This window comes from Pseudopipra pipra, chromosome 12 (assembly GCF_036250125.1).
Source record: "Pseudopipra pipra isolate bDixPip1 chromosome 12, bDixPip1.hap1, whole genome shotgun sequence".
Taxonomy (NCBI): Eukaryota; Metazoa; Chordata; class Aves; order Passeriformes; family Pipridae; genus Pseudopipra; species Pseudopipra pipra.
Genome location: NC_087560.1, coordinates 6,605,361 through 6,617,718, shown reverse-complemented (window position 1 = coordinate 6,617,718; position 12,358 = coordinate 6,605,361). Strand labels below are relative to the sequence as shown.

The following is a 12,358-nucleotide window of genomic DNA, read 5'->3' as shown; positions in this document are numbered from 1 at the left end:
CTGCCTTCAGTAAGCTGTGGATGCAGGAGAAACACTCCAACTCCAGTGCACGGACAGGGATGCACTCAATGAATAACACACACCAGAAGAAATGCCATGTTTAAGTCACTGAAAACTCAAACATGGATCCTCTCCTCCATATTACTATATAGTATTTGTTGCAACTTTTTTGCACAGAAGCTTGTAAACTTGTATAAAAATAAAATTAAAATAAAATCAGTAACAGCAAATAAGAAATAAGTATATTTTGAAGTGTATTAATTGATCTACTTAGCCCCATATGAAGGAAATGAGTTAATTGCTTATATTATAAAACTTTTCATATGATCACCTGTGATACATCAGTGCCTCTAACAATGTTTATCTAAATTCTCTGCCAGTGTTCTAAACTAACTCCTTTATCTCCTGTAAATTTGAATCTCTAAATTAATTTCAAAATGTTATTTTAACCTCCAGAGCTGCTAACAATATTTCCTCATGAAATGTACTGCCTGAATGTTATCTGCTGCATGGAATATGGAGTGAAAGTGGGTTTTGAGCATCTTTTCACAGCCCCATTAGTATCAGCTCCTGTTCTTTCCATATGACAATTTTTTACAGCCATACTCGTGTTCAGGGACACCAATTTTCACAAAGGTGCTATTAACAACTCTTGGAGCTTTGTTTAAAAATATTAATGTGCAACTCTTATTTTAATCATAAATACTGTACACTGGCATGTGCCAAGAGAAGATGCTACAACAGCAGAGCATCGTTTTACAGAAAGTGGGGGAAATGGATTAGACCCAAAGATATCTCTATTTCATTTAGTGGCTGAAATGGCTTAATTCCACTAAAACCAAAACTGAAATACAGAATATATTCCCTGAAGGAACTGTGATGTGCTTTACAATGAGCAATGAAATGAATTTCACTGTGGAACAACCATCTCTGTAGCAAGCAGTGTTCAGGTGAGAAACAAAACGTGAAGGGACTTGCTAAAGCTCTGCTGGATCTCCCCTCCCTTCCCTGGGACACTCACACCCCCCAACTGCCAGCACTGGTGGCACCTTGGCCAGGACTGTTGGATGAACTGGATCCCAAGGCCACAGGACAACTGCCCCAGAAACAAACTGTTCCTTGAGTTACAGGACATGATCACATTCCTTTAACGAGAGCAAGTTCATTACACAGTGTAAGTGTATTCCAAAATGAGCACATTTTCAACCATTGGATCTCTGAATCTCATATTAAGCTAAATTTTAACTACTGGTACCAAGATTGCCTTGCTGCTGAGGCTGTGGATATGGAGAACCACCAGCTTCTTTAAATTAGGTTCTCAAGACACAAAAAAGGCAAAAAAAATCCACCTTCCAAATAATCACTTCAGATTCGTGTTATTTGGCCTTAAATTTTGCCATTATCTCAAATCCCAATCCCGAAGATGATGAAGTATTTTTGCTCAAACCCACATGTTTTGCAGCACAAGTGCTGTAACATCCTGGTCCCACTGAAGGTATTATGGTCCCACTTAATTCAGTGGCAAGCTTCCCACGTCCATGTATGAGAACTGGCCAGCTGATGATTACCAGTGGGATAAAAAGTATGTCTTTGTCTCTTTTCTGTACAAGACCAGCATGTGACAGAAGTGCTTTGCCAATGGAAAAGTCTGTCCAAGGTCAGCTGCTCTGTTACCAACAGGTCTAACATGTCAGCCAGTAAGAAAATGTTGCTGAAAACTGCTTTGAGAAGCAAATCCTTCTGACACAGCTCAGGACTGCACAGCCTCTAACCTTCTTGACACTTTAGAGAGTCTAAACCTAAATTGTAATAAAATACTAGAGTAAATATACAGCCTGATGAATACATTATTAACAGGAATGAATAGCTATTATACAGCACTCCAAACAGGACTGCTTTCTTTCTGAACAAACACACACTAGAAAACAAACATGAGATGTTTCCTGGGGAATTTCAGATACACCCAATGGCTCTGTTAGTTAGTTAATTTTGGCTCACTAAGAAACACTAGTTAATGCTGCAGCTCATTATCAAACTGACTGCTAAAATATTTTCCTCTATCAGATCAACACTCTTCCTGCAGTGAAGAGCTGCAAGAAATGGAAAGCCTAAAAGGGACTGGAGCACTTGGGCAGGGAGGGAAGGAAATATGTTTGTGTTATATGAAATTCATTTATCAAAAACTGGGATTTTGTGAAAAGTTAATTACAAAGCTACATGAAAAACCAGCTAAACAACCATTGAAGTTGCCTGTCTCCTTTAATCTGCATATTCTGAGTACCCAGATAATGACACGTTCCAGAAATACTTTAAAGCTTTATATACCACTGTCATGTTTTCTCTTTTGACAGAAGTTTATCATTTACAAGTAGCAAGAACTTAAAAATTTTATACTGGAATCACTCCAACTTGTGTGCAAAAACCAAAAATGCAGTACTTAAAATGAGCAAACCTCAAGAAGCTCCATCATATTCAGCAGAATCATCAGGACTGTGCTTTTTATGAGGGTCACAAGCTCTGCAACAATGAGCAATAGATCACTACAGAAAAGTTCACAAAAGCAGTGTGGAGAAGCTTTCAAATGTTTGAATGACTTTTAGCTGAGTTTGATACTTATATTCCTGCCTGCTTTTTCCAGCACCTCCTGATTTTACAGAAATACCTCCTTGTGAAAACAAACTTTCCTGATTGCTCACTTGGTTGGTGCTTTTGACAAAACAGTAAAAAGATGTGGAGTTTTGTAAAAATTGGAACACATGGAAGCAAGAAAATCTCCTAAACACAGACACACAGGATAACTCCAATTCCCAGAAACATCTGCTATTGTCTTCTAAAAAAAACCATAAATCTTAGTGACCTTGAGCCAATTTATGATTTTGCATTGAAGAAACCATAAAATGTACAAAGTGAAAGGAAAACCAAAAGCAACTACCTTACACTCCTTGAGACAAGTGGAATGTTGCTTACAAGCAGCTCTGCTGGCTACAACTGGATCATGACAGAACAGGGTCTGGAAAATTCAGTTTTGCAAAGTATTTAACTACATCCTTAAAGGAATGGCTGTGGGTTGTTTTTCCTGTTGTTGCTACACCTTAAGGATAAGGGTTTCTTTAATTATTACTTTTAAAGTTCAAGACTTTAGTTTATTACCATAAAGAAAACAGTAGATACCAGATCTTGAGTTCTCAAGCTTCCCAGCTCTACCACTGTTATGTGCATTATGTCCATATTCTGAATGCTGCTTTATCAGTGGGAAACTTCTGACCACCAACATGCCAAAACCCAACCTCACAGTTACCATTTCACTTGTCCAGTCAATTGCTTGATAAACCTGCCTGTGGTTTCAGTTTTCTGATCTGCTGGAACATGTTCATTCCTGTCCTGGTGCAACTCACCTGCCTCAATAAAGCAAGTTGATTGTGTAACAATGTAAGCAGAACAGCTGGAGTCCTTCTAGCTGGAATTACATCCTCGAGAATTCCTAACAGGCGAGCGAGCTGGCAAATTGAACAGACTAAATCCATACCAGCAGCTTTAAAATAAAACATATGAAATGGATAAAAAACAAAAAGGAAAAAAAACAAGGAAAGAAAAGAGATGATAGCATAAACCAAGGGGTCAGGGGATAAGCAGTTAAGGAGTAGCATGGGAACCAGGCCAACAGCCTGGTTAGTTTTAATCAAAAAATGTTACTTTCTTTCTGTGCTGCCCATTCCAAAAATGTTGAAGTGGCTCAGGCCATTTTAACATAGTTAAGGGAATTTCTCTGCCAGCTGTTTTTAGATGCTGGCACATAAATCTGACAGAAAAATTACATTCAGCTCCATGATTTTATACATTAGTAACATGACTGCTTTCACTGTACTGCCAAGTAAGCTCCATTCTCACCCATTTCCTACCAAGAGTACAAGTATCTAGGGAAGTTCTTTAGAGAGAATTATTGATTTAGTTCATCATCAATCAAGTTAGTGTTGATGGATGTTATACAAACTGCTGGCATGAACAAATGAATGCTAGTGCATTTAGGTACAAGATGTATCAAAAACTCACTTGGATGAAACCAATTAGAACTGATAAGACCACCCTACAAAAGGTCCAGACATTTGGTTTTCTTGGCCTGTGGGTAGTTTACATTATTTCTTCAATTTTTGAAGGGTCACTTTCCTTGTACAATTATGGAGCTCACGTTACAGTTAAGACTGTTCCCCACAATAAACTCCCATCCACAGGCAATGTTCCTGTAAAACTCAGCACAGCTCCAGCAGAAATTAAGGGGAACAAAGTAGAAAAGAGAAGAGAAGCAATTCCATAACAAGCATTTTCCTTTCTTGTACCTGAGCAGCAGTTGAGATGCTCACCAGCCACAAGGGAGATAAAGCAGCTGTCCAACAGGAATACTGGGGTTTGGAACTTCCAGTACAGTTTTAGCAAAGATTACACCAATTTTACTATCTGCTCTAGCAATTGGTAAGACAGATCTAAGGATGGACTAACAGGTGAAGAGAAAGTAAAGGGTGAGGAGCAGGTTTTATACATCTGAACTGACTCTTCTTTCTCCAGTCCACTCAGCAGAATTGCCTCCAAAACATGCACAAATATAGACAAACCAAGGGCTTTGTAACTTGGGAACAGGACAAGTGACAACAGGGAAAGCCACAGTTCATAAATGCACACAAGACTGACACAGATCTGCATAAACTGCACATAATCTCTAAGTTGTAACCCATTACACACATCTAGAAATATATCTCAAGATGTTATGTTAATATAAATATTCAAGGATGATCTATGGTTTTGAATTAAGAACCTGCTTCAGAATAAACAAGTGTACAAATAACCTTGGATTCTGCAAATGCCACCTCAGTACCAAATTATCTTAATACAATTTTTACATTCTTTCACTTTAAAAGAACTGAAATTTTAGGCAATTAGAAGATGCTCTTTCCTCCTCAAGCAGTCTCAATTCAATGTACATGAACAACCAATGCTTGGTTGGATTCCTGACTGCTCAGAGAAGGGCAATGATGCAGGAAGGGAAAACACCAGAGCAGAACCAACTAACAGGAAATACCAAAGCCAGGTCAGATGGACAGGGAATACATGGGAACAGGTCTATGGTGTTTGTTGTGCAAGAAAAACTGAGAATTACAGACAGTTCTGATCAAAATACCTGTTTGATGACTTCTTTCCCTTCTCCCTCCTCTTCTTGACATCTATTGCACACTGCTCAGGCCTTTCCTGGCATAGCCTCCACCCAGTTGCACTAGAGCACAAAGAAGGCTTCATTCACTGAGCTGCAACTTACCCAAATAGTTGTTGCTCTTTGACATCTCAGTAATGTTGATTTTAGTAGCTCCTTCAGGAATTTCCACTATCTTGTGGTAGCCAAGATTTGTTAGCGTGTGTTTGAAAACTCCAGACACCACCTTGCAAGCAGTGTTGTCCCCTCCACATATTCCACACTTGTCAATCACCTTGTCAGAACCCAGATAGTCGTCACAGCCAATGCTCTGCAAAATAAAGTAAGATTTCTTTTTCCAAGATCTTACAACTGCAGACTTTGGACATAATAACCAAGGATAGCATGACTTTCAGAGAACAATCAGTTGTGAAACCATTTGGAGAATCAGCATTTCAGCAACATCTTCCTTTGTTCATCCCTATAGGAAAAGGCTAGAAAAGCTAAAGGGTTCATAGGCTCGGGGTTTCAAAGTTAGCTGACAGGTTTTTACATCCTGCTACCAAAAATACAAGAACACACTAGAACAGTAATGCATTGTTCATCACTGATTGCATCCTCCTTGGCTGAAAGGAAAGAACCTCTTAACAACACAGTTCCCAGAGCTGCTAGCCAGAGAAGAGGTGGAGAGCTGTGATTATGGCAGGATTCGAAACGGGCTTTTTACAAAAGCAGAACTGCTTCACATATAAAGTGTTGTCCTAATCTCCTCTAAAATTGAGCACTCAGCCTATTCTCACCAAAAGAGGTTTCTCAGAAATCTTTATGCTCCATCTTGACAGTTAGAGAAGGGATCCTCCAGTTCACTGAGTAGAAAATCTTCAACCCACTCAGTAGCACCCACTTGGATGGGATAATTCAAAATAAATCATTTCCTACAATCATAGAATGGTTGGAGTTGGAAGGGACCTTGAAGATCATCTCATGCCGTGGGCAGGGACATCTTCCACTATCCCAGGTTGCTCCAAGCCCTGTCCAACCTGGCCTTGAACAGTTCTAGGGATGGGGCAGCCACAGTTTCTCTGGGCATTTAAAATAATGTAAATTAAAGTGCAGAAAAAAGGTTACAGATTTGACACAAACAAGAAAGAAAATCTTTCCAAGTTACTGCACTTTAAAAGTCTCTACAGTATATGCACTACCTCCTGTTTTACAGAAACATTTCTGTTCATTGATCTTGCTGGTTTGTATTTACAGACTTAAGGAAGTTTTATGATGAACACCTATCATCTACTTCTATGATTAACTTGCACATCCCAAAAAAGAACTTCTCATTCTCATTCAAATAAAAATGAAACATTACATGAGCCAGTAGAACAGAAACCTATCACCTATTTTATGAAATGTAATTTGGAGGTTGAAACTAGATGATCTTTAAGGTTTCTTCCAACCCCAACCATTCTATCATTCTACAAATGTAGCAGTTCAAAGTAAATTTAATAAATTCATGTCTACCCCAAAGAGAAGCTTTTTTTAAGCACAAAGAAATCATTCATGATTACACTAAAGCTGAAAGTCAGGGAAGATGTCATAATAAGTTAAAAATACAGCAACAATGCAACAGATAAAAGGAAAAATCTAAGGTTGTTAACAGATAAATCAAGGAAATACCAGATCCACTTATGCTAAAGTTGAAATGTGATAAAAGCATGTAAACAACAATTCTTCCATCAATTTTGATCTTACCTACCAAGTGCTGGAGCCTTATTTTTTTACCCCCTGTTCTACATTGTTCATGGTTCTTCTGTTAAGAGAATCATATTTGACATTCCATCATCCTCATTTTAATAAACAGTTTCCTGTATTCTACCTGAATTTCTAAGCTTTTCTTGCCATGTCAGGTATCTTCTCCATATAAAGTCAGATGTTTTTACTTCCCAGGCCTCTCAAACAGAATGGGAAGATGTTCTCTTAATAATTCAACCAGTGACGAAGTGGACACAAGTGAACTCGCACACTGGAGATTTGGTGTCGGCCCAGGAGCTCAGGTGTGGTCACCACAAAACACCTTCCCTGCAGCTGAGATGGTAATTTGGAGACTTCTTCACTGACCAGGAATGCAACTGTGTTTTCACAAAAACAACACTGTTATTTTTTGTAACAGTTTAAAACCCAACTTATCTATGAAATAAATCAGCTTCTGCTTTGTGACAACATAAGAAAGCACTTCAGCAGCAAGCCAAGGAAGAGATTTGATGTCCTGGAATTTTGATACTGGCTATGGCCTAATTATAGCCTGCAGATAAGTAGGAATTTGTGATGTGCACAGGCAGTTGGAATGGTTGACAGCTAAACAGCACACAGACAAACCAACTGGATTTACTCCTAGAACACAGCCTTGAACTGGAGTTGGCCAGAGAGGAAGCTCCAGATCCTCAAGAGACAGTTTCCAAATAAGCAGCAGATACTTAATCTACTTTGATGACAATATCTTTAAGTTGTTAAAGAGCAGAAAATTAGCTGCATACAACTAGAAACTCTGTATTCCTCAGTAACAAATCTGGTTTTATTTCTGAAAACTGCAGAAATGCCTGAGTTGGGGTTTGCTGTTACACATCGTGGTGCTCAGGTACTGGAGACAAGACAGTTCCCCAAACCCTGTGAAACATGGCACAGCTGGTGTGCCCAGCACCAGGAGATGGCCCAGCACCAGCAGAATGCAGCTGCCAGAAACACAGGGAACACCAGGATGGCCAACAGAGAAAACCCTACAAACCACAACCCCTCCAAAATGACATGGGCTCCTTCAGGAAATGGCATGGACCATTTTACCAAGGCACTTCCACACAGGGACAAGGGATTACAACAAAAAGAGCCTGTCAGAACACCAGACATCTGGGATTTCACTCCTGTGTATCCCACCACTGCCTTACTCAGGAGAAAGGTCTGAGAGTGACCAACAAAGGATTCCAGCAAGAACTGCAAAAATCATGAAGGAGTAGAGCTCCACAAGAAGACCAGTAGAGTTTAGGTTTATTCCCAGCCATGAAACCCAAAGGTATTATGTTCTTCAACTTCAGCACATCAATTAACAATACTGGAAAATAAATAAAATCCCCTGATCCTCAAAGAAAACATAAATAACTTCTGTCACAGATTTTGAAACTAAATTTTATTATTCTACTTTACCACTTGTGTCCTATGAGATTCAAGAATAATGATGTCCACAAGGTGGCACTTACAATCCTCGTGAAATCAAAATGCAGAAGGTCTTTGCAAAAAAAAAAAAAAAAAAAAAAAAAAGGCAAAAAGCTAATTTCTTACACCTCTACACAAAGTTTGTATTGCACTTCTTTTCAAATGAGCCTTTATCACATGAGTAACAACTGCTGTCATTTTGTTATCAGTAACAGGATCTTAAAATATCTCAGTCAATCCAAAGATTTCTTTTGGTTTGGGATGTATTTTAATCTGAAATACACATGTTGTACAAAACTGAAACGAAGGAGAACCTCTCAAACTGTTATTTCTTGCACCATATGTTCTCCTTATCTGGTCACCAGGTGGACTTCATTTATCAATCATAAACAAATGTTTTAATCCAAATTCTGGTGTCTGTCCTCCAAAGGAATCCTCATTGACTTCAAAGTTGACATCAATGGGAAATTTGCCAAGTCACAAGGGTCAGGCTCTTTATGGACTTGACAGGGCAGAATTATGTCAATCCCATGGTCTTCACAATGCAAAATTTACTAGCAAGTTTAAATGACTTTTGGACTTAAATGTGTCAAACAGAAGTATATATATATTTTTTTTTTCCATTCACTTGAACTTCTGTGTAAAATTAATCACTCCCACTGAATCTGTGGGAATGAGAAAGATCAGGTTTAGGAGCACCTGAGGAACTTTTATGTACACAAATCTTTGGGACCAGACAGGATGCAACCAAGAGTGCCAACAGAGCTGGATGATTTCCCAGTGAGGTCATGGTGGTTGGTGGGAGTGCCCAAAAAGCAGCTGCCACATCCATCTGCATTAAGGGCAAGGAGGAGGACCTGAGACTCAGTTGCAGGTTGGTCACCCTCACAGCCCTCAGGAGACTGCAGAGCTGATCCTCCTGGAAGTCATTTCCAAACACATGAAGGACAAAAAAACCCCCAAAACAACAAAAGAAAAAGAGAACAACCCTCCTGGACATACCAAGGTCCAGTGGTGCCTGAACAAGCTGCTGTCTGCTGTGGTTCAGTGAGGTCAGCAGGGAAGTGGAGAGGGGAAGTTCTGTGCCTTGGGTTCAGTGAGACCTTCAACATCATCTGTCACAGCGGTCTTAAAGCCACACTGCAGAAATCCAGACTGGGAAAGGTGACAGCAAGGTGAGTGGGAAACCACTGGATTGCCAGACTTACTGGGTAGTGATCCTGCTCCAAAATCCAACTGCCAGGCACTTCCCAGTGGCCTCTCTCTGGGAGGGATACTGGAGGCAATACTGTTAAACATTCCTTGTGTGACCTGGATGTTCAGACAGGAGTGTGCTGGCAGCAAATGCACAGGTGGCACCAAAGAAGATAAAGAAGGCATTGCAAGAGAAATTAAGAAAGTCCCAACTCCACTAATTTCAGTCAACTGCAGCTCACAGACGTGCTACTCATTTAATCCTTCCCCTCCAGGCAGGAGGTCCATCAGATTAGTAACAACAAAGCACACACTGCTTTGGCATCTCAAAGCTTTGGCTCCTCATCTCTCAGAATTACAGTTTGCATTAGTGGATTTAGATTGTTTTCCCAGACAGTTTCTGATACTCCCATCACAAGCCTTGTTTCTTGTCTTCAATAAATCTGTCTCCTCTCCAGTAGGAAGGACACCAGTTTTCTGTTTTATTTTTCCCCCTAAAACTTAAGCAAGGGTGTCTAGAGATTGGCTGGGTGGCTCTCTCCTCAGTGTGTGAAGCAGCTGAGGATAACAATACTACATTTCTCTGGCCACTGTTAAAACCTTTGACTTTCAAGCATGAACTTATAAATTTAACTCCTAAAATTAGATAAATATAATTCCTTCCATTTCTATCTGTCTGTGACAGGTATTAAATGAGGCACCAATGAAGATGTAATGATGCTAGAGAGCAATAGCCAGCACATATCAGGAGCAGGATTCCCACCAAATGCACACCTCACTTGCCAGAGCTATTTGTAAATGAGAAGAATGATACAGATTTCCAGGAACTGCCTTCAGCTTTGCTGTTCCCTGAGGGAGCCAAAATGTTTGTGCTCCATAGCATTCCAATAGAACAGTGAGCCAGCACACAGCCAGGGGCTGGAGCACTTCCCTGTGGGAGGGAGTTCCCCTGTACAAACACAAGTGCAAGGTCTGGTGGTGCACATTCTTCACTGGGAACAAAACAAGGTGTTCAGCAGTGAGGAACCAAGGCTATGCTTGTGGAGCAACAGGTACCTCCAGAAAACCTCCCAAGGCAGAGCACAACAAAGTCAGCAGGGCCTGCTTGTCTCACTTCAGCATCTCACATGTCTTCAAGGTTGCAACCTAACCCTCATTTGCTTTACAAATCAAAGGAGCAATGTTGAGAATTTACATTCAACCACAGGATAACAAACAACATTCTAATGGCTCTCACTTGATTTGTGGTAAGCTATAACCATAATTTTTACCTAAACATTTGATCCTGCTTTGGCTTTCAAATATTTCCTGCTGCCCACAGCCCTAACCCTCACAAATCTTTGATGCTATTTACAGCCCCTCACGAATAGGTTATGGTCACATCCAGATGTCGCCCACTTAATCAATCACAGATTTTCTTACCTGCACAATAGCTGGTTTCATTACCTATCTGTGCTTTATGTTGAACTTCATTTTGTCAGATAAATTTCAGACAGCAAGAAGAAGCAAGCTATTCACTTTTGACCACCTTAAGAATTCAAATGACATTTATAGTATCTGGATATGCACCGGTTCAACGAAAAAAAAAAAAGCCACTCACATAAAGACATATAAAGACTCTTTCACTAAGACCTTCAGTGGTTTCTTACTGGCTAGAAAATTACCTGAGAGCAAAAAGGTTTTATTCTTGTTACAATGGAAAAAGGAAAGCCATCCAGGAAAAGTAATCAAGTGAAAAGATGCCCTTAAAGATATCAACTAGTAACAGCTAATAAAAGGGGATTAAAAATGTAAAGCATGCATCTCACACTGACACCTCTGGCACTTTGCAAAACAACTTCTCTCAAGTTATTTTTGTTCTAAGGAAAGATTCTATAAGTGGGACCTGCACTTCTCCCACACATAAACCCCAGCAAGGTGGGTGAAATCTGCCCCATCTCCAGCGATGCTGCTGCAACAAAAAGCTGAAACAGAACCAGAACATTTCTGGCTGTCACCTTATCAAAGTCAAGATAAATACTCAGTTTTGAGCCCTCCACTCTACAAAGAGCTTATTAAAGGATTTTATTACTCAAGTGTTTTGAGGTGGCTGCGTTGGCAGCATTTACCAGTGAAGGAGCTGAAGATCCCTCACGGTGACACAAATATCCCACTGGAAAGCACACATGGGGAGTGCAGGGCTGGTGGGCCTTTCCCCATTTGATCACACACACTTCAGTCATCAGCACTCATTTCTGCCTGGGGGGGAAGAAATCTGTCTTAAGCACTCCCAGGAGGCTCTGGGCACTGAATCCAACCACAGGCACATGAGCCTAACACAGAAGGAGACTAATTTCACCATGCCTGGACCCTGGGGCAGGCTGTTCCCAGACATATCTGCTGCCAGAGCATTCAGAAGCACATCCAGCATCCTGGGGCTTCAGTTTTGGGGCTTCACACTTTCAAGGGAATCAGATTGCTCCTATCCATAAAGGATGGGAATACCTGAGAGAAAAGAAAAAAGTACCCGAAATTGAAAGACTGGGGGTTTGGTTTTTTTTTTAAACAAACATTGAATTTGCAACTGGAAGCTCCATACCCTGAAAGTTCTAAAGCTCAAGAGGCAAACAGCTTAAAATGGTATGTGCATCTCTAAAAAGCACTAACTGCTTTTTCACTTCAGAAAACTTAAAACAAGGACAGTAAAGCTGCTTTAGTCCAAGACCAGACTAAACCTAATCTGAAAAAAATATTCCTAAATCACATATAACAAAGCACTCATGTCTGCTTGAATATATCTATCTGCTG

General features: G+C 40.1%; 1 protein-coding gene across 1 annotated transcript in view; it reads right to left on the bottom strand.

Moving 5' to 3' along the window:
• THSD4 (thrombospondin type 1 domain containing 4) overlaps window positions 1–12,358 on the bottom strand; it is a 279,492-nt gene that overhangs the window by 70,749 nt on the left and 196,385 nt on the right. Inside the window, exon 8 of the mRNA XM_064668708.1 lies at window positions 5,306–5,510. Coding sequence (XP_064524778.1) covers window positions 5,306–5,510 — 205 coding nt within the window. The remainder of the gene's footprint in view (window positions 1–5,305; window positions 5,511–12,358) is intronic.